Genomic DNA, 23,565 nt, shown 5'->3' with positions numbered 1-23,565 from the left:
AATCTTGAGATTTTCTGTGAGAGGTGTCACCACCCGCTCAGCTGCCACCTGAGCAGAGCCAGAGGATGTCTCCAAAGATGCAGCCCTTTCCTTTCCTGTGCTATCTGTAAGATCTTTTCTCTACAGCCAGTTGGAATTATTTGAAATTCCTTGCATGTTCCTTACTTGTTTGTTTCTTTAACTTCTCAGACGTTTTCTCTGCTGAGAACACTCTTCCTACTTTTTCATTATGTCTCAACCCTGGCAACACGTCTGCGAAGCCTTCTCAAGGCAGAATATGGGATTTCCAGACACCATGAATTCCCTTTATTATAGATGACAAGCAAGTCATCACTGTACACAGGAATTCTACCTCCCCAGTGGTCTACAGGCTTCTGAAAGCAAGGACTATGTCTTCCTTGATCATGTTCCCAACACCAAGCATCATGCCGAACACATAGAAGGTAATCAATCTATTTATTGAATAAGGGACTGATTTAATAAATGAGTGATGAATGGAATTTTTTCAGGATGGTGTCTTAGAAGAAGAAAATATTTACTAAGGTCTACAGTTGAAGGTTGATTGTACTCTGTTTGGATTTCGATGCTGTTTGCATTTCACTCAAGTAGAATGGACTGCTGTGAGGTGTCTTTGGGCTCCAGACCTGGTTTGCCCCAAGAACACTTTATTCAGGCCAACATCTCTCCAGAGTCATACTGGCTCTGAAAGTAGAGAGCTCTGAGGTCAAGCGTACTGATTCATGTTGGGAATGTAGAGTTGGAAGAGATAGAATGCAGAATCCCAGGATGAAGAGGCTGAAGTGAGTGCTTGGGGGATGTGTTTGGGATTCCCCTAGGAGGCTCTTCCTGGATCAGAAGAAAATCCCGGGAAGGAGATGTTGTCTCCTAACAGATACTATCTAGGGAGAAAAGTGCCTCTCAGTTTAACGATGGAGATGACAATATGATTTTATCCTTGTATCTGTATGGAGTTTATAGTTTTTATGGGCTTCTCAGGGAGTAGGGTAACGTAGAAAGAGCACTGAACTAGGATTCAGAGGATTTGAATACTTGTGTGTCATTATCCAACGATGGGACAGCAACTCCTGGCCTCGCTTTCCTTTTCTGTAAATGAAGGAGAGGGTAGAACCAAATACTCCCTCGGGTCTGTTCCATGATTCTATAAATATAGGTTATGCATATCCCATGTGACTGGTTCAGAGGTTGAATATGGCAGGACAGTGAGAGTAATGCCTTGTGCTGGGTTCTCAGGAAAGTCTAAGGCGGAGGTAGGTGGGGCAGGGTGAGGCTCTCCCAGAGATCTTGCTCCATCTTTTTCTCCCCACCCCTTTGCCACTCTGGTGGGAGGCAGTGCACCATAGTGGTTAATTGCATGAGCTTGGGAATCGGGCAGGCACGCCCTTGAATCCCGGCTCTGCCACTTACTGACTGTGTGACCTGAGGCAAATTTCTTAACCTCCCTCTGTCTGTTTCCTCACCTACAAAATGATGTTTATCTTCCGAAAATCATCATAAGGGTTGATGACCTGATGTAAAGAAATGCAACAAAATATTTGCTATCAATTTTCCTCACAAATATATGAATACTGATGCTGTTTATATTTCTCTCTGTAAAACTCTGATTTTGACATGAAATTCTGTGGTCTTTCACCCCACTCTCCCACCCATTTGCTGTTTATTTTGCTTGAAAAAACTTAGAAATCACGTACTTTGACTTCTTCTGATATTTAATTGTCTCGGTCCCTAGTTCTGCTTGTACCATAAACCTGTTGAGCTAGACGGCTCCAGGTACAAGAACTAGCGGGCAGACAGCATTGTTGTCAACGATAACATTTAAAAATATTGGCATTAAAAGCATTCAGGAGTAACATAACTGACTCACTGGGGAGGGGATGTATATTTCCTCTTTATATACTTAAGGGTTAGAGGAATAAGAAGGGGCAAGGGACACCTCCGATTCCATGTAAAATTCCTGTGTATTTTGAGGTTTTAACAGCATTGCAGCAGGTATCTGTCACGCCTATGCCCTAACGGGTCTTAACAGTAAATTTATTGAAGCTCAGGATGATAACATTTCATAAATTATCTACAGATTGTATCTTGATTCTGTAATCAAGAAGAAATAGCTTCTGTAGGTGAAAAGGTAAATGTGAGGATATTCAAGTTTCTTATAAATGCAATTTTGAATGACATTTACACATTGTTTCTATTATACCTTTAATCTCAGTTGTGAGAGGATGATGTTTAGCATCTGCATTAGGACTTTATAAAGACTGTCCATATGATGGCTTGGGACAGCTAGTCTGTCTCAGTTCTTGTGTCCTCTGGCAGTTTAGGTGGGTCCCTACCACCCTTAGACAAGTAACCTGCCAAATACAGGAGCAGGCGGTGGGCTCCTTGAGTGCAGGAGCTGTCTTATTCAATGTCTTATATCCAGAACCTGGGAGGTGAATGACACCTTGTAGACACTTAATAGTTAATGGGTTTCAGGGTCTGAAAGTATTGGATCTCTGTTAAGCAGGAGATGGAGATGCCTGGGTAGGAAAATCTCACGGAGTTATGAAAACACATCTAAAGCACGCTCTGAACCACAAGATTCAGCAGTGATACTGTAGTGGGCATTGCCGTTCCTTTGTCACTTAACATCCCCATCTTAAATTACTCTGGAACTGAGACTCTGAGAGTAAGGAAATGGCAACAAAGGGGCTTCTTAGCTAGAGCTAAAATACAGGGGGAGCAAGGTTTGAAAAGGAAGCCCAGGTCCCAGTGTGGGACCATGTTTCCCTCAGGGTGAGGAATTTCCCAAATCAAATGTAGCCAATCAGATTCTACAGAGAGGTGGAAGCATTGGCCTTGCTATTGTATTTCAGGATGCAACGAATGAAAGGAATGACCAAAGAGAGTGGGCCCACGAAAGTACAAGGTTGGCCTGACAGTTAATTAGAAGTTTGAAGGAAGTGAGACTGGCTGTCTGCAAGACAGTTTACTGGCTGAGATTTCAAGGACCCTTGGCAAGTTGAGAATGATGAGATCTGTTCATTTTTCCTTCGCTATAATGAATCATGCCTCTGATGAAAATTGTGTTTGTGTGTGGAGTCGTGTTCTATCATCTTCTCGCCGAATTACTGTTTATCACTTGGGGGCCTCCGAACAACTTGAAGATTGCCAGAGTGAAGTCAGAGTTTAGCTGGGGAGGTAGAACTGTCTGTTCTGGAGGAAGCAGTTCGTTACACCTGCTACTCAGGGACATCTTGCCTTCGGGAATCTTCTTCCCGCCACATGCCAGCAGACATCGCACTGTGTTTTGAGCAGGCCCTGGCCAGTGGCCCGGTGGCCTGGCAGCTAAAGGTGGGCACAGGGAGTCTTCCCTCCTCCTTCAGCAAGACAGGATCTTGAGGAAGGCTTTTCGGAACTCGATGTTGAAGGTGGTATAGATCACAGGGTTCAGGGCACTGTTCACGTAGCCCAGCCACGTGGTGGCACTGTAGAGCTCTGGGGACACGTGGCATGCTTGGCAGTGGGTATTGAGAATGTGGGTCAAGAAGAAGGGCAGCCAGCAGACAATGAAGGTCCCTAGGTTGCAAAGGAAGAGAAAAACTGGGTCAGGGGTTTGTTTACTCCCTTTGTTGTAACGTGGAAATGAGTCACAGTTGTCTACTTTACGGCAGCTACTACGCTGGAAGTTTCACATACCCTTTTAATTTTTACACCAACCCTATGAAGCAGGTGTGATTAGTCACTTTTTTTTTTTTTAGGTGAGAAAACTAGATGCTAACATCTTTGATTCATCCCAAGCCTTTGCTCCTAAATCAGTTTTCTGGTTTGATCTTTAGATAGTCCTTCGCTAGTCTTTTCTACTTCTCAATTCAATTCAAATATTTATTTTATGTCTATCCATGCAAGACATGTTCCTAGGTACTGATAGGAAAAAAGACCTTAAAGATGCAATTCATATAGTTAAGGTTGTTGAGGGGATTAACATAGAGGTTCCCTGGACATGAGAAGTCCCTAAGACATGAGTAGTTTGGGGCTTGTCCGTGACAGTGAACAGTATATGTTCACCGTCACTAACTCTGTATGGTACCGCAACTTATCAATTTTTAATTTCTTTATTTAAATAAAGTTATATTTTTCTACTATAAAAACCAGCCCTGATTTTATACAGTATGGAAAACTGGGTAAATATGCAAAAGTAGAAAGAAGTGAAATAATCACCCACCACACAATCAATCACTTTTGACATCTGAGTGAATTAATTTTCAGTCTTTTTTTCTCTGTATTTAAAATAATCTAGATGTTCTCATACCATATGACAGGAGTCTTTTGGCATCCTCACATTTTTCACTTAATATTTTAAAATAGGTAAGCAGGTAGGAAATATCCAGCATGTGCTAGATGATTTAATGAATCATTATCTTACTTATTATTTGATTTATCCATTATAATTCCAAGTGATAGACACGAAACACAGCTCAATTATGTGACTTGTTCGGTTTCATAAATTTCAGTCTAGGTGTTTTGAATTTCCACCAGAGTTAAGATTTATTCACAAACTCTTTTCATTTACATTATAAACATTTATAAATATTACAGTCGTTGTATTTCCAATTTCTGTTAAATATGGTTACCTTAGTATCCTCCACCAGCGCCACTGAACTCAACCTAACCCAACGTAATCCAACCCATCCCAACTTAACCTGACTCACCAAGCACCATGACCAGCATCTGGGTTGCCTTCTTCTCCCGCAGCGGCACTCCCCGAGGTTGCAGGGGGCCCAGCTTCAGGGATGTCGACAGCCTGCCATTACTGAGTTTTCGAACCTCTAAGCTGAGCTTAGGTGCCATGGTGGGGCTGAGGGAGTTCCGAGTCCTCCCCTCCCTTTTCAACTCTCCTTCCCCTTCTTGGAAGCCTGGTCTTCCCAAGACAGTATCTTGGCAGATGCTGTAGTAGCGCTTCAGCTCCATGTGTGTCTGACCAGGGGAGAGGGGCTGTAGGTGTAACAAGAGAGGGTCCTGACATTTCTGGGGATATTGTTTATCTTCTGAATGTTCCTGAAAGGGAAACAGAATGCAGTGAAGGAAGAAGGAGCTGTCATTGTGTGAAACCTACAGAGGGTGCATCTGAGAGTGGTGGGCTCATGGGAAGTTAAGGTAAACAAAATCTGCTTCCGCCTTTACAACTCAAAAGCACCTACCACATAAAGAACATTTGAGAACCACAATAATCCCTTGAGGAGGGCAGAATAGAATTATAGCCTGGTCTTTTTAAGGTAGAATGACCTGGATACACAGAGGAAAATGTTAAATGGCACCAGTGAGATGTAAGCAGAAAAATCTGGAAAGTGGGAAACGATAAGACAAATGACTCAGTTTCTTCAACAAATAAATTGAAGTGACAGCACCACCACCACTTACCAGGTATGGGTCTTATTTGAATTTTGATTCAAATAAACCAACTATAAAAAATCTGTAAGACAATTGGGGAAATGTGAACATTGACTGGATATTTAATGATAGTAGGGAATTATTATTAAATTTTTTAGTGTGATGTGGTATTGTGGTTACGTGTTTTAGAAAAGAGCCCATATCCTTTAGAGAGTCTTAGAGAAATATGTTTGGCTGAAATGTTGTTATGTTTGAAATTTGCTTCATAACAATCCAGTGGGGGTGTGTGAATGTAGGTGGGAGTGTGGTTGAAAGAAGACGGGGCCATGAGTTGATAATTGCTGGAGCTGGCTGATGACTACTGAAGGCTTAGTTATATTTGTCTTTCTACTTTTTTAGTTTTGAAATTTTCAATAATAAAAAGTTTTAAAAACCCAGGATTTTCATCTCAGCTTCCTACTTAGTTGATGCATCCTGGGCAAGTTAATTAAATGTCTCTGAGCCTCATTTGTAAAACAGAAAATAAATGAAAAGAAATAGGTTTGGGATGAACAGACTCTGAGAGTAGGAAACTGAAGATATGTGAAAGTTTCTGGTATTTTGGGAGGACGTGTGTGTGTCAACGTCTGAACTTCTTTCCATGTTTGAAAAGTCAGATGCTGTGTCAATCTTGAGTAGAAGGCAGGACTCCCCAGCACCCTTACCAAAGCCATAAAAGCCAGATATTCACTTTCCCCGACCTCCCCACTGGGCAGCTAGAACTCTGGTACCTGAACCAAGCCCAGCCAATTGGAGATTCGCACCTACAACCTTGAATTAGAGCTCATGAAGCAGGGAGACTTCAGAATTCATCTAGCGGTGGTGATAGTCAATGTTCAGTGTCCCAGGTATTTGAACCAGATTCTTCCTTAGGCATGAACAGCATCTTCTGAAGCTGTTCTTCAGCCTTCTCGTTGAGTCTGAGCTACTTGATATCCTTCCAGTAAATTCCTTTTTTATGTAAGTTAGTCAGCATCAACAACCAAGAACTTTCACTAGTCTCTCCTTAGTTCAAGGAATCATAGTTTTCTAGACACACAGGGCTGGTACACTGTACAAACTTAGAAACATTGTTGGATAAATGAATGAATGTAAGTGGGCTTCAAGATTATTTAGTGTTTTAAAAACTGTGCTCCACAGAGGTGTTTGTAGGAATTCTATCATAACATAGTTTTTTTTAAATTTGGTTTTCATTTTGATGGAATTTTCTAATAATTAATGTAAGTATACCATGTTTTATCTGAATGACCATTTGTAACCAAGATTATATTTTATGATTGAGCTGGCATCTAGTGATCTTCTAAAAGATGCATTATTTCTGAAACTAAAGGACTAGGGACAAATTTTTGAGAGTGCTTATGAAATCTCGGATTTGGGACTTCCCTGGTGGCGCAGAACTTAAGAATTCACCTGCCAATGCAGGGGACATGGGTTTGATCCCTGGTCCAGGAAGATCCCATTTGCCGCAGAGCAACTAAGCCCATGCGCCACAACTACTGAGCCTGCACTCTAGGACCCGCGTGCCGCAACTACTGAGCCTGCGTGCTGCAACGACTGAAGCCTGTGCGTTGAGGGCCCATGCTCCACAACACGAGAAGCCACTGCAATGAGAAGCCCATGCACCACAGCGAAGAGTAGGCCCCGCTCGCTGCAGCTAGAGAAAGCTCACACAGCAACGAAGACCCAGCACAGCCAAAAAAAAAAAAAAAAAATTTATGAAATCTCCTATTTGAGAACACTGATCTAGTACAGCTTGTCTCCGTTTCACAGATTTGGAAATTCAGTCATGTAGAAGGAAAGTGATTCTTCCAAGATTCTATATTGATGAGTGTACTTTTCAGCTCTCTCTGCAAACTTTTATCACCAGCTCCATGACTGACATGAAGAAACATTGGATTGCGTTGGATCTGCCTGGCAGAGCCCTCCATTCCCAGATGGCAGGACAGAACCTAATTCTCCACACTCCAGGCAACGCTAGCTTCTTGACTCTTCCATCTCTCTTCCGTAGTCAACGCTTTTCCTTCTTTTGGCCTTGGAGCCTTCTTGGACTTTAAATCTCTCATCTATTAAAAAAAATCATTTACAGCAAGAGTCTGTAACAGCTACATCCGGCCCGTGTAAAAGTGGTTAATTAACTATACGGAGAGTAGACAAAGCTTAGACGTTCATCGTTATGGGTTTTTGAAGCTTCATTCCTAGTATTTACTTGGCTGTGGAGCTCAGGGAGAGGAACACTGGTCTTTTATCTAACACCTTCAGGCTCCATGCAGCACTTGGCTTTCTTGGGGCTGGTTTGAATTGGAAGGATAAGAATCAGGGTGACTATGAAATTGTCTCATTTTTCCCCATATTTAATGGCAAATACGGCACTTGAAGGTTTCCCATTAGTGTCCCTTTTCGACGTTTCTTGGATCCGCCCATGTCTGTTTCAGCAATGCCCTGTTTCCTCTAATGCAGGTTGTTCTGGATGGTATCTTCACAACACATCCAAGAGTCATTGGCTCTGGTCATTGGGATCTACCTCAACAGTCCTATGCTTTTGGAATATTATTTGATAATGCCTATTCTGAAGCTCAAATCAGGCAGAGTCTCAGATCTGTTATTTATTACAGATGCAAGTGTGAGCTTGGCGCTAAATTTGATTTTGGGGTGGAAGCGGAATTAAGTCAAGCCAATGTCTTGAGAAAGGGTCTCTTATTCTTTTCCTACAGTCAAAGGCATGGCTTACTCACCATTTTTCCCCATGGCATCTGATGGAAATCTGGCCCTTATTGAAAAACTGTCACATAGGGTGCAACCGTAGCCAGGAAGACTAGGGTGGGTTGAAGGAGAAACGGTTGTGGGTTAAGCTCTATATAGTTGGACCATATGGGTGACAATGCTTTGAATACAGTGTGTTCATATCCTCCGTCTTGGGTCCTGACCTCCTATTTCACAGGGGCCAATATTTTTGCTCTACGCAAGTCTTAGGACTTTGAGTTTGAGGTTCTGATTCTCATTCAAGTCATTATAGGTTGATCTAGACATCCAATGTGTACCTTCCTTCAACATCAAACTCAGTTCTTACTCTATGAAGCCTTTCTGGAGCATACTGACCTTTATCTTTTTATAACCTCTCCAGCATTTAATATTTAGATGCTTAGTTGTCTTCATCTCACATTTGGCAAACGTCCCAGTCAGTGTTGGGCTGCTCATTAATTTTGGGTGGAGGTGTGTTTTATCGGCTTGTCTAAGATTCTAAGCTACATGAAGGCAGAGGCTGTATAATATTCCTGCCGTCTCTTCCCTAGCCTAGAAGATTGCAAGTGATTGGTATTCATCCATTCATGCTTCAAGTACACCTTGAAGCATGTGCCAGACACTGGAATGAGCAGAATTCACAGCCCAAGCAATCAGAAGATTTCAGTGACCTTCCTTTTCAGAGCCTTGAAAGACCTAGTAAAATGTGTCATCAGCATCTCCCATTCCCTCAGCTGGTTAGTGCCTCAACACAGAGGCAGATCTAGAAAGGACAAGAAGTTTCAATGGACCCCCCAGTGATTCCTGATGTAATGATCTGGCCAAAAAGTCATTCCTGGAAACCCGGCATCAGCGAATGGTAAAGCTACCACATTAAAATTTCACACCTGTGTGACATCTGAACAGCTGGCCATTTAGGGACAATGAAAGACTTTGAAGGGGAGCAGAAGAAGCCCAGAAGCTATCCTATCATCTTGCTAAGTCAAGCGTGCTCTAGGGAAGACTATCAGTGCACTTTTGAGATTGGATTTCCTACCTTTAAAGCCTAGCCAATATCTGCAGATTAAAAGGTGGGTATCAGATGTGGGTCCTCGATGTGGCAGAACAGGCAAAAGCATGCACTGCTGGGCACAAGGCTGGAGGCCACGGGGCTGGGTGTTGTCTTCCTTCTGCCCCTCCAGGGTGCTTACCTGTTGGGGGAAGCCGGGCCTGACGCTGATGCACTGACTGTTCTGTCGAGTGAGGATCCGTTTCCGTCTCCTCTGTCTCAACACCACGTAGATCCTGGCATAGACGAGGACAGTCACTCCAAAGGGCAGGTAGAAGGACACCACTGAAGAGTAGAGGACAAAGTCAGGGTTGGAGATGGAGCAGATGCTGGGGTCTCCTGTGAGTGAGAGAAGGGGAGAGAGCAAAGTAGTTGGCCAAGGATGGGACCTCGGTGGGGAGCACAAAATATGACCTCACATCATGTGTGGTGTCTCCACCATCGAATCCACAGTGGAGCTTCGAGAAGCCCTGGCCTGTCCCACCTACTCCCTCATCATGTCCTGGTCTATGTGCTGCCTCCTCCGTGGAGGCTTCCTTGCTTGATTTTCTCAGTCAGGAGCGACTCTTACTTCCTTTGTGCCCCACAGCCCTTTACTGTGCAGTTAGCACACATGGCCTGATTGTTAACTCGTGAGGGCGCCGTGTCAGACACCTACGTCGTCCTCTCGCTGAGAGTAGGAGGTCTAATTCATCCCGATGTCACACACAGTTCACTAAAACAAAAATTTACCAATGATCACATGCCAGACACTGCTCTACAATGGGGCTGCAAAGATGAATAAGACACAGTGTCCTCCCTTGAAGGAGCTCCCAGTCTAGACAGACAGACGATCCCTTCCGTATGCTGCGCTAAGCGTCACAGAGGAACGCGGCCTGGGAGGCGGGGGTCGGGGGGTGTCACAGAGCAACAGAGCAGAGGCTCCCAGGAGGGATGCGGCCCCCAGAAAAGGGCCTGCCTGTGTGGAGGCATCAGAGGATTGTTGCATGCAATGAAAGAAAGGAGGAAGGCTTCTTTGCTGAGAATGCCAGGTCCCCGGTTTTGAATCTGAGTTGTCGGGCAGGTGGTGGCTGAATACAGGCAAGTCTATTTCTCGGCGAATCCCAGTACTGCTCAGGGTTGAGATGGGAAAAGGGCCAGTAAACCTACTGTCATCGTGGGCAATGTGAATCGAGGCACATCCTTGCTTTATGTCCTGAAACGCTCCTGCCCTTCCTCCTTAGGGGGCCCTGCAACTTTGTCTTCTTCACTAGCAGATGTTGAGATCCCTCCAGTAGCCAGAGTAAGGCCTACAACTTGCCCCATCTTGAAAAAGAAAGTGGAAGGAAACTAATATCTTCCAGGTGATTCCAAGGGCTTTAGACACATTATCTTACCTAATAAATGTGCAACATGATGTAGGCAGGTGCCATTACCGTCTCTATTCTCAGACGAGCAGACTAAGGCTCAGAGCTATTCAGTAAGTGACCTAACATCACACAGCCTGGATGTGTTCCTCCAGTCATTTTGACCCCAAAATCAATGTTCTTTCTATGATTTTGACTCTCCACCTCCCTCTACTATTGGGGCACGACAAATTTGCACTTTGTCCTGTCAGCAACAGGTGTTGGCACAACCAGCCAATCTTAATAAAGGGATGGGCATTCTCCAGCCCAAACTCTGGCCTCGGAAGATGCAGCCTCAGATGTGAACTGGTGGGGAGAGGGCCGTGGCCACATGGGCCCCTCATTCTGCTTCTTGGTCTACGGAGGTAGGTAGAGGCCAGGCAGCCTGAAGTGGGAGACCCAGGTCTCCATTTACTAACTGTGTGACCTTGGGCATGTTACTTAGCTATGCCAAGCCTCAGTTTCATGGTCTGTAAAAGAAGGACAAAAATATTGTCTCATGTAGTGGTTGTGAGATGAAATGGTAACTATTATTATTATTTATTCTTTACTATTATTTATTATATACTTCCTCCGAGCTCTTTGAACTTGAAAGGGAAGGTATCACTTGGAATGAAAATTTGGAGAGAGACTTATAGGGAACAATATGTGTGGGGGAGAGAAGGGAGCAACAGCTAAGAATTAAAACAAAATGAACAAGAAAGCATGTATTCAGTGCTCAGTCAGGCCTTTTAATGACAGCACTTCCACCAGAATCTTTATGAGCTACTCCCAATTCTCTGATTCTCTTGGTAGCGGGGTAAAATTCAGGTAAAATTAATGTCATCTCACCAAAGCCTATATCATCATCTTTTAGGAAATGGCTCATAAAACTCTGAACAGTGGTCCCCCAAAACAATGGCATCTTCTGGTCTTCTAGGGGAGTGGGGTTGGGAGTAAGGATAGGGTGGCGGCTGGCGGTCTTTCTGAATCTGTAAGGAGCCACGCTGGCAGTGATCACCCCTCCCCTGCTGTCAGCTCCCCTGCTGTCAGCGTCTGACTATGATTGAAATGCCTCCTCTAACGAGGAGGTACCTCAGCACATTTTGTAGTGAGAGGGGGTCAGAGGGGTGGCAGGGTCACTTTCCCCCCATTCGTCTTGTCACCATCCTTGGTGTGCTAGATAGTCCCCATGCGTCTCTGCAGATATACCATCTACCTTTCTCTATCCTCCTCTGGGCTTTGGGAGGCTGACCTCTATATTTTATATATTAACTACTACATTTAAAAAGCCAGGAGCCAGAGTGGGTATAGTATGCTTCCATCTGTGTAAACATGGACACACACACACACTCACATGTGTCCATGCACGGGTGTGTGTATGCACTTGCTTCAAGCGTGGCGTGCGGGGTCTTAGTTCCCTGACCAGGGATTGAACCCATGCGCCCTGCAGTGGAAGCGCGGAGTCTTAACCACTGGATCTCCAGGGAAGTCCCGAGCATTATCTTTTAAGAATATGGGTGTTCACTTCTAGGGAGGGGACAGGGGGACTGGCAATCTAGGGTAGAAGGGAGACGTACAGGTAAGTCTGTATATATACCTCATTATACCTTATGTTTTATCATGTGCAAGTATTTATTTTTCCATTAAAAGCATTGAAATATTGAAACGTTGAAATATTGAAAGGATATGTATGAGAAACAGAGTGAAGAGAGAGCACACAGCTATTTCGAAATGGCTGATCAATGATCTTCAGTATACAGTCCCTGAACCTGCATTGTCATCCCTTCCTTCCTTCCCTACCTAAGAAACTGCTGCCTGTCCTTAGAGTTTTGCAGCCTCTCCCAGAATTTCTCCACGTTATGCACCCCGTGAGGCCTGTCAGCAGGCAGAGTGATGCTGGAGGCGGTTGGGCAGTGAGTGGGGCCCTGCCCCAGCCTCCGCCAGGCCTGGCCTGGGTGTGTGTCCTGTGGGCAGTGCAGAGTGAAACACCACACACGGCAATTCTGAAAGCTTCTCTCTGCTGAGTCCTGAGGAGGTGGTGAGGGCAGTGAGGCCCCCAGGAGCTAGGCTTCCCCAGGAGATGAGGTGCTTTGTCTTGATTATTTAACTGAAAGGGTAGTATGCTGTCAGCATAACAGTTACTGAATGAACGAATACATGAATGATGAATAAATGAGCAAACCGTACAGATGAACATTTTCCATGAGCCCATCAGCAGTCACTAGCTGGAGCAGAATAGGGAAGGCCAGGAGGCTACCCGCCATCCTCCGAGACTGGGATGTTTAGCCCAACTAATCTCAACAGCTAAGGAGGAAAGAATGATGATGAGGACTCATTCAACACAAGTTTACAGAGCACCCGCTGTATTCAAGGCGCTGTGCCCGGTGATACACTAAATACCTTTCGTGGGCTAGCCTGGGAACTTGAGTCCCACAGTCACGTGAATGGCAAAGTCAAAAGCCAGTTGAGTTGAGAGATTCATGAACTTCTAGCTCATTGAAGGATTTGTCCTCAATTTGTTTCCAAAGACAGGAGATCTTAATGAATTTGATCGAGGATGAGCCTAGTATTCTCTTTGTTCTTCTCAACCAAGTCCCCCTACCCCCAGATGCAGGGTTCTGAAAGCCAGGTGAGGCGTTCTATTGCTAAAATCTAAATAGCCCGCCTCCATTTCTTTGTTTCAGAGGAAAATTAAGTCAGTTGGTAGGACTTTCTCAACTTTAAGTTCTTCTGCCCTTGAAAGTTTCTTAAACCCTGGTCACCAGCTATTGCTTATCCATTCTGGAATTTTTAATAACCCAATAGCTATCTGATTTAACAGAAATTTAAATACTAGTTATTTTTCTTATCTGTAAAATAAAAGGGTCAGGGATCTTTCAGGTTTCCTCTAGTACTAACACTCCATCCTCTGCTGCCATCAGGGGCTGTTGATGATGTGATATTTGGCTCCTGACTGCTGGATCTCTGCTGGGACCTGGGGCAACACGGATCAGCCAGGCCCCACAGTCCTGGAACTCTCTGTGACCCAAGATGCTGCTTTATGTGTGCATCCAGACATGCATGTCACTCTTTTTCGGGCAGTAAGAGCAATTCCAAGATAGAAGAACCTGAAGTTCAACTTTCCTCTACGTTACGTTCTCTGGCAATTCAGAGTCCCACGTGGCAGCCCATTTCCTTAAAAGAAGAGCCCTGCCAGAAAGTTCTGTTTTGTGTTGCACCTCATGAAAGTCCAGCCACTGCCAATATCAGGGGTTGCTGGCAGTATCCTGCCCTTTTCTCCTTCTCACAGGAGGAGCAGAAAAAAAATGGCCGAGAGAAATCATTTATATTGGGCTTTTGAATGAACTTGGGAAATTCCTTAGAGCTGTAAGAGGTGCTGGAGAAACCCACGTCTATCAAGATAATGAAGCTTTGCTGTGAAGGTCAGACTGAGGCAGAGAAGGCCAGTGGGGCTTCTCTGCCTTGAGTCCTGCTTACGAATTCCCTGAGAGCAGAGCAAGGACTACCACTGTTTAGATATCCCTTGGAGCAGGGGCATAGTTAAATTTTGAGGCACAGGAACATTTTCTAATACATAATAATAATAACAACAATAACACTAGCTAGTATCTACTGGGCTTTTACAATGGACCTGACACGAGCACAATACATGAATACGTGGAGAGCCTTTTGTAGCCTAATTAATAAATTTAAAAGTAAGAGACAGAGAGAGAGAGAGATGAGAAAGAAGTGAGCCTATACGTGGTAAGTCATGAGCCTTTTTTGCCTTCTCAATTCTATATTTGAAAATCCTTTTGGAAAGATTTTTCTGAGTTTTGTTTCTGAAACAATAATGATCTCACTGGTGGCAACAAAACTGCATTAGGTCCTCATTCTTCTTCACTTTATATGTTGACTTTAACTGGGAACTCTGTCTAACGTCAGATTTTGACTAAGTGTTACCAGGTGTGTGTGTGTGTGTGTGTGTGTGTGTGTGTGTGTGTGTGTGTGTGTGTGTGTGTGTGTGTGTGTGTGTGTGTGCGCGCCCGCGCGTGCACATGAGAAAGACCGCCCCTGCCAGCCTCTAAGAATGAGGAAGAGGAATCACTCGGCCCAGCAAAAGTTGGTGGGGCTTTGCTGCTGGCCGGGTTAAGGATTGCCTTGGTCTAGCAGTGGTAGGAAGTGGCCCATACTACAAATTCCAACTTAGAAGGCATTTTCTCATAGAAACATGGATATAGAAGGTGGCTTAGTTATCGGACTAACCCCCAAAGCATACTTAGACTCATTGAAATGGTATTTGAGCGCCAGAGTCAGCTTCTACTGTCGTGTTAGAGAATGTCGCCTTGGTGCATGTGCGTGCACACGCATGTTCGTGTTTATAACGTGACATTGGTGACCGATAATGGGAAGCATTAAAGAGTAACGCAAAGACAATAACAACGTATTTTAGGAACACCCTGAGTTAACCAGGCACATCTTTGTTGGATAACTTGGCTACTTAACCTCTAATGCAGCAGAGAAACAAGCCTAACCTTGAGCAGGTGATATGTGTTTGGCACATCTATGTATGTTATCCCAATTGAATCCTCACTTACTTGTAAAAGAAATCTGTGAAGGAGGTAGAGTGGAGTTATAACATATGTAGGCTTAGATTCTAGAGTCAATGAAAATTATAGGGAGTCAAAATTCACCCTGAATCACATATAAAGATACGCATGGTTTGATTACAACCCTGAACAGTAATAAGTAAAGACATATGACACATGCAGTAAGATGTCATCTATTACAAAGAGTTCAACCTAACATATAATTTTAGAGATGAAGTTGCTGGACTTACTTGTAGGAGGCCATATATAAAAATAAATATTGAAAACTTCCTAACTAAATACATAGACCTAGTCCACATACTTGATTTTGTTCAAGTTTATGCTGTGCTATATTGTTATCCCAAATTTATCAACAAGGAAGCTTAACTTAGAAAAGTTAAGTAACTTGTTCAAGCAGACGCAGCTGTTAAGCAGCCGAACTGGAGTTTGAATCTAGATTTTTCTGACTCCAGAGCCTCTGTCTTCCTAAATGTATTTTGACTTCTAAATAATTGACCAGCAAATGACTCTTTGAAGACTATATATAAGTTAAGATTTTCCTGTATTTATATGTAATGTGTTACATATAATATATCTGTATATACATAAGTACACAGCTACGTGACTTGTACATATATACCAGCAATTCATGAACCTGGAACATAGCAGGAATTGAATGAATCAACTCAAATGGAGAAAATAAGAAATCCAGATGAACACTAGAACATGAGTCAATCAGTTCTCTCTTAGTGAACACTCTGTAACTATACTATATGTGCTAATACTTTCCATTGAACACATGAAATTCTTGAGGCTGAAAGATGGTCATGGAACAGACACTGAAGGCACTGTGAGGTGTCAGTTTGGATTGGTGTCATATCTAAAATCCCAGACAACTCAGATATACACATTGTTCATCCATTTGTCCATCCACCCATCCATCCATCCATCCATCCATCCATCCAATAGAAGATGTACCATGTGCCAAGCACCATGGCCAAAATTTTTGTATACTAAAATATATAAAATACATCCTCCAGTAATTTAGGAATTCATCCTAGTTCCCAAACACCAGAAATGATTTTTATTGAATAAAAAGTTAGAACTGTATACCCTACTCCAGGGCTTTCATGATATGTTATTTTGCATTGTAAATCCATTACGAATTACCATCTTTTCGTTAGTAAACTTCACCTGAATTATTCATATAGCACAGTTTTTTAACTGACACATTTCTTCAAATGAATACAATGGCTTTTCTTTCAAAATAGGAGTAAGCAGACTTTTCGTTAATTGGGGCAGAACATTATTCCTGTGCCATTAATTGAAGAGGTTTTGTTTTCTATTTTATTTGTAATCAATAAAGGCCAACGCTTTGCAGTCTATAGCATCCTCATTTGATTACATTGACCAGGGGTCAGAGCACCACTCACAACCATTCAGATGTGCTGTGAATCACGCCGCTATTGGAAGTGGGGCCGTCATTGTTACCTGTGGTGTTGAAGCCAAAGAGGAGAGGGCAAGACACAGCAAAGGCCAGCACCCAGACAGCCGTGATCATGAGGGTCACGCGCCGACAGGAGCTCTGTCCTGTGCCATGTTGGTAGTGAACTGGCATGACCACTGCGGTGTACCTGTGAAAGGGAGGGGAGAGAGGATAGACATGATGAGAAAGGTTCTAAAGACAAGTTGAAAGAGGTTACTAGAGAAATACTCAGGTTGGTAACATGTGGCAGGAGAAAAATAATTTGGTTCGAGAAACTTAGAGAGAAAGGGGTATTTGAGCGAACATAGCAGAAAGGCTGAGACAAGATAGATGAAGTACTCATTGAGGGAGGTGAGCAGAGAAAGGGAGAAAGAAGAGAAAGCATAGCATAACAACACTGGGTTGCCGGAGAGCTTCTTACCAGTGCTGGTTGACGGCCCAGCATATCCCAGCCTTATATTCACGCACCCTTAACCTTGAAGACTCTAGATGCTGGTTTGTGTGCCTTTACGTTCTCCCACAGTTTTTCAGATAATGATGGAACTGTGCCCAAAGAGGATGTTTAGCCCTGCCTGTATCCTAACATTAATTCTAACCCTCGTAGTGACAACTATTCCAAGTAGCAGAGATTTTGTAAATAGAGATGAGTAATATCCAATGAAGGCTTATTTTAAAATCAAGTTTTCATGCTGTCTTAATCTGCTTGGGCTGCTATATCAAAAATACCATACACTGGGTGACTTAAACAATAAATATTTATATTTCACAGTTCAGGAGGCTGGGAAGTCCAGCATCAATGTGCTGGCAGATTTGGTGCCTGGTGAAAACCCACTTCTTGGCTTGTAGACGGCAGTCTTCTTGCTGTGTTCTCACACGGTGGGAGGGCTGAGGGGAGCTCTCTGGAGTCTCTTTTATAAGGGCACTAATCCCATGCATGAGGGTGGAGCCCTAATCATCACCCAAAGGTCCCACCTCCTATACCATCACATTGGCAGTTAGGATTTTAACATATGAATTTGGGGGGGGGCACAAACATTCGCTCATGCTTAGTCAAAGCACAGTTTCTTATTCCTGTTGGATATTGTTGTCTTTTCTGTGGTATATCCACACATACATTTACAGCTGCTTATTGGACTTACCTGCACGATTGCTCCATGGTTGTCCCAAACTCAAATTATCTGAAATAGATCTTCCTATTTCCCTACATCTCTTAATCTGCTTCCACTTCCTGCCTTTCTTCCAGACATCCACACCCAACATTCAGGCTTTCTGACTCTTCTTTGGCCCTTCCATATCATTTGCTCACCCATTCATTTAGCCTTTCATTCATTCAATATTTATTGAGTTCTCACTATATACCAGGTCTTATTCTGGAAATACAGAGATGTGAAAATGGGACATTGTCTCTGTCCTTACTGAGCTGGGAGTTGAGTGGAGTAGATAGATGAAAAAAATGCTAATATAAAATGAGTATCACGAAGGAAGTAAGCTGGGTGATGTGTTTAAGGATAGTGGAGGATGTAAAGAAGGGGAAAATGACATAAGTGGGTAGGGAAATGAGTGGGGTGAGAGGAAGCCAGTCATGAGGGAAGGTAGGAGAAGAACATTTTAGGCAGAAGGACAGCAGGTCCTGTAAATTTACCCATTATGGTATCTTCCCCATTATCCATGCATTTCTTTTCTACCACTTTTTCTCTGTGATGGCCACAGCCTCCTGGCTGGTCTCCTATTGCTAAGTCCCCAAATAGATTTCATCATGTCCACCCCACCCCATGTTCCCCCCGACTCAGATGAAAACTGTCTGAAATAGGCATAATTCTAAGATGGCCCCCAAGATTTATGCACTGTAGAACTAGTAGAAATCCTGTGATTAGATTACAAATCAACAGACTGAGTAAATCAAAAAGGAGATTATCTTGGGTGAGACTGATAATTATCAAGGTGAGCCCTTGAAAGGGACTGAGCCCTTCCTTAATTCAGAGAGATTCAAAGCATGAGAAATTATCCTCCTGGCCTGCAAGGGGCAAACTGCCATGTTTGGGAAAAGATCATTTGGCAAGGAACAGCAAAAGGCCTATGTGAGCTGAGAACAGCCCCTGGTTGACAACCACCAAGAAAGTGGGAACCTCAATCTTCTAACTGCAAGGAACTGAATTCTACTGACTACCTGAATACGTTTGGAAGACGAAAACACGAGTCAGCCTACACCACATTTTCAACTTTGTGAGACCCTTAGCAGAGAACCTACCTACATGGTGCACAGACTTTTTGTGAGATTAAAAATGGATATAAAGTCACTACATTTGTGATAATTTGTTACACAGCAACAGAAAACAAATACAACGTCAATACTTAGCCTTCCTCAACATGACCCCAACTTGCCCAGCCAACCTGACCTTCCGTTGGACCCTGACACTTAACATATAACTGCAGCCATACTGGCCTAGTGACGGGTTATCTTCAACAGTCTTTGTTCAATCCATTATCCCTTTTCCTTCCCTGGGTAGCTCATTTTTTCTCTCCTTTAATCCCAGATCAGCTCTCCAGTAACCTTCCCAGTCCTTCTATCTTACAGGGACCGCTAACTCTGAATGCATAGCACTCCTATGCCAATCAATCACGTTGCCCTTCTGCCTGCATTACTGGACTTGCCTCATGGCTGGAGAGAGATAGACCCCATAGGATTGAAGTTACTTAATGGCTCAAATCATCTTATAGCCTTGGTATTCCATATAGGTCCTTGTACAAAGCAAGTAGTAAGAAGCTGTTGACTGCCTCATGGACTCTGAAGGCTTCCTTCCTCATAAGAGAACAATTCTAATCCTAGCCCAGCTCAAGGGATCTAATATATATAGCTGGGTCTACATATGCTCAATTTTTATTTATTTATTTATTTATTTATTTATTATTGAAGTATAGTTGATTTACAATATGTTAGTTTCAGGTATACAGCAAAGTGAATCAGTTATATATACATTCTTTTTCAGATTCTTTTCCCATATAGGTTATTACAAAATATTGAGTATAGTTCCTGTGCTATACAGTAGGTCCTTGCTTTATCTATTTTATATATAGTAGTGTGTATATGTTACTCCCAAATTCCTAATTTATCTGTCCTGTCCACCTTTCCCCTTTGGTAAGCATAAGTATTTTTCTATGTCTGTGAGTCTGTTTCTGTTTTGTAAGTAAGTTCATCTGTATCATTTTTTTTAGATTCCACATATAAGTGATATATGATATTTGTCTCTCTCTGTCTAACTTCACTTAGTATGATAATCTCTAGGTCCATCCATGTTGCTGCAAATGACATTATTTCATTCTTTTTTATGACTGAGTATTATTCCATTGTATATATATACCACATCTTCTTTATTCATTCATCTGTTGATGGACATTTAGGTTGCTCCCATATCTTGGCAATTGTAAATAGTACATATGCTCAATTTTTCATTGTCTCGTCAGTGTCCAGGGGACCTGGAGGCCAGATGCAGAGCAGGAACCCCCTTAGCTCCTCTTGTGCACCTCAAGGCTTGGGGCTGAGGAAGGGAAGGACAGACCCTGGGCTGGAGGAGGTGGGGTAGTGCTCCCTGATGCTCCTCCTATATGTGCCAGCCACCTGACTCATCTGCTTCATATGCATCTGGCCTTAGAGTTCACGTGTTAACATTTGTATCCCCAAAGAGCAGCCTGAGAGTCAGCTCTGAGGGCTGAGATGGAGGCAGACTCTGCAGAACTTGGCCTTGGCACCCTAACATGTGACAGAGGTGGCTTCTTTGTCAAGAGGGAGAAATAGAGTCCTTATTTAATAAGGTCAAATTACAATCCCACCACCAGCCTCAAGGAAGGCCCATGACAACCCAGTTCCCTTCTCCTGATGCACATACACTATAGATCCTCCCTTGAATCCCTAACTTGGCGATAAAGGAGCAGGGCAAGCAGCACCTGGCACTCCTCCAGGCCTCTCACTCTCTCAGGACTTCTGACTCTGCTGGGGCAGTGAGCTGGGGCTTCACGTCAAATATGTCAACCAGGGTCTGGCCCTCAGCAGTGATCCCTGAGGCACCGTGGAGGAGAGGCTGAGCCTGAAGCCCGCAGCTGTCCTGGCCAAAGAGCTGATGAGGGTCAGGAAGGAAAGGTATGGCACACTTCTTCCTGTCCAGACCTGTCGGCCTTCATTTACATAATGACCTTGGACGTAAAAGAACCCGACCATTCCATAATTTGGTAGTGTGCTGCTAAATGCCTAACAACTGGCTCTGCAGGTGAAAAAAAGCCCTAATTTATACCATTTGTCAATTTCTGTGGTACAAATACTCCCACCATTGTCCACTTCAAGTTACACCAATGGTTTAATAACCGGCTCAAAAAACTAAAATGTTGCCAATCAGTTCCCACTAGCCATTACAAGCTGACTCCAAGCCCATCACTGAACGTTGCACACTTTCCTAGATCCGCTTTAATATTCAGCAACTTCTTGGAGACTCCCATTAATTCAATGAGTCAGTAAGTGTAGGGAGCATTGGCTCCATTTTATAAAGGAGGAATCAAGGACATAGAGAGGTTACATGATGAAATCAAGTTCCCATGCTGGTGGTACCAGTCTCCGAGGCCAGGTCTCTCCTGGGTGCCCTGCTCCCTGCCAAGGGCACTGCCAAGTCTCTGAAGCCTTACGGGGGACAAGGGCTTCCTCAGGAAACGTGGCACTGAAAGGTGGTTTGTACTTTGAGAGCATCGCGGCTACCCAGAACTGAGTTTCCCCATCAATTAGCTTGATTGTATTAATTTCCGGGGGTCCTGTTAAAACACATATTCCAAGGCCACACCCTTGGATACTTGTTCCACTCCAGAAGTTTGTATTTTTAACAAGCAAGTGCATCTTACAAGATTAGACAAGTTGGAGAAAATCTGCATTAGGGAAAATTTCTGTGTCAAAACTCTTGTTAACTTGGGTAAGAAGTGAGAGATGAGACTACGTTTACCACTGTTACATTTATATAGTTTTTCTTCTTAGTTTTAAAATATGATTAAACTTTTAGAATAAATGAGACCCCCCCACCCCCCCGCGCCAAATTTGTTTCTAGGGTGAAAAACGCCAGGAATCTTGCCATCGGGGCTGAAACACAGAGGCTGTTCCGGCATTGGCCATCGGAGGGCACCAGAATGCAACAAGAACCCAGCCAGCGCGGCGGGGTGAGAAGTTCACGGCTCACCTGGGGGCTCTCCAGGCCCCCAGTGGGGAGGCGGGGAGGGAAAGCTCGGCCCCCCTGGTTCCTGCAGCCTTGCAGGGACCCTGAATTCCAACTCAAGCAGACTGCTCAGCCTCTGATCTCCTCCCGAATCGATCGCAGATGACCGACCGCAGGCCAGGGCAGGGCTGGGCGTGGGCCCGGCGCTCACCCGGCTCTTCCGGGTCTTCGGTTAGAGCGTGAGCGCGCGCTGCGCGTGCTGCCCAATCGCTACCTGGCCAGCCGCCTCCTTTTGAGCTTCTAGCTTTTTGGGTCTTTTCTGGCGTGGCCGGAACGCTGGCAGTGTGCTCAGTGGGTAAGTCAGTGGACGTTGGAAGCAGACTGATTAGCGTCTGAATCCCGCTTGGCCTGCAGCTGAACCTTGTGACCTGGACCACAGATGTGACTTCTTTGAGACCCAGTTTCCTCATCGCACAAGGGGGATAATGAGTCCGCCTGATAGAGCAGTTATGCGTATTGAATGCGATGATCTCTGGGAAGTTTTTTAGCACAATGCCCGGTCCATCTTAAGCATTCAAAAAATAGTATTATTATTATTGTCATTATTATTGTGCTAGCCCAAGGGATCTGTGATTGTTCGTATCAGTGAGTTTAGGGGTGTCTGCCCCTTATTCCTGATTATCAGGGAACATTAAATTTATTTATTTCTCAAACAAACAAGTAGACAGCACTTTCTAGGTGCCAGGCAACTGTTCGAAGTCCTTTACAAACATTAACTCATTTACTCTTCATAACAACGCTTTTGCTCTGATCTCCCCTAAACAGGTCAGGGAACTGAGGCCCAGTGAAGTTAACTGACTTGCTCAAGTTCACCTTGCTATTAAGTGAAAGAGCCAGGATTTCCAGCCATGCAGTGTGACCCAGAGCTAGGGGCCCAGAGTAGGCTAAGCCTCTGAGAAAGGCAGTGAGCTGGAGTAGAAAGAGGCTGGCTGAACCCCCTCTCCTGCACCTACCAGCTGTGTGGTCTGGGCAAGGTTACCCACACAGTCTAGTCTTAAGAATCCTTACCTGTAGAGTGCGGGTAATACACCTACCTTGCTGGGATGTCGTGAGGGTTAGCGATAATGACAAGCTCTTGGTGCCCGGCATGTAGTACATGCTAAAGGTAGCTATTTCTACCGCTGTTGCCTTTAGATTCACTCAAGTTAGGATTAGCACAGAGGTAGCCAGGGCATTGAAGACAAAGGAAACGTGACTGGTTTAGTCCCAGGAAATAGCACCTAGAAAACTGGGTGCCGGCATGGCCAGAGGCCCCTCCCTCGGTGTCCCATCCCCACCTCCACCAATGAAGGGGCCAGACAGACCGGTGGTGTGGGAGTTGGGAGACTCAGGTTCTAGTTTCAGACCTAAGAGGCTACGGGTCCCCGGGGGGGCATTTAGTTTAACTCATTTCTGCACAAATGAGTTAAACTCTAACGCCCCTTAAGACTCCCAATTCTGTGACGGGGGTCCGTGGGCTTGTCACTCTGCTGAAGGTTTCAGGATCCTCACAGAATTCGACCTCTGCCTGGGGCCCTGTCCCCAAGTGGGAGGGGTGTGTGTGTGAAAAGAGGAAGGTGCGTCCCGGGGAAGCGGCAGTGGGGGAGGAAGGAGGCTGGGCTGGGTGGGAGGACCTGAGTCTAACTCCCCGCCTGGGTTTAATGAGCCCCCGAGCTCTGTGAGGGCTGCTTTTCACCACCTTTTATTT

The 23,565-nt window shown here is 44.2% G+C and overlaps 1 protein-coding gene across 1 annotated transcript in view; it reads right to left on the bottom strand.

Annotated features, from left to right (window-relative positions):
• Positions 1–3,258: 3,258 nt before the first annotated feature.
• The window catches only part of DRD3 (dopamine receptor D3), a 36,437-nt gene continuing 16,130 nt past the window's right edge, over positions 3,259–23,565 (bottom strand). The window contains 7 exon segments of the mRNA XM_079923025.1: positions 3,259–3,573; positions 4,707–5,052; positions 8,157–8,165; positions 8,167–8,208; positions 8,210–8,236; positions 9,354–9,550; positions 16,638–16,780. Coding sequence (XP_079779151.1) covers positions 3,377–3,573; positions 4,707–5,052; positions 8,157–8,165; positions 8,167–8,208; positions 8,210–8,236; positions 9,354–9,550; positions 16,638–16,780 — 961 coding nt within the window. The 3' untranslated portion in view covers positions 3,259–3,376.

The sequence above is a fragment of the Stenella coeruleoalba genome (genome assembly GCF_951394435.1).
Source record: "Stenella coeruleoalba genome assembly, chromosome: 5".
Lineage (NCBI taxonomy): Eukaryota > Metazoa > Chordata > Mammalia > Artiodactyla > Delphinidae > Stenella > Stenella coeruleoalba.
Note: the sequence above shows the minus strand (reverse complement) of the source record. Positions and strands in the feature narration are given on the sequence as shown.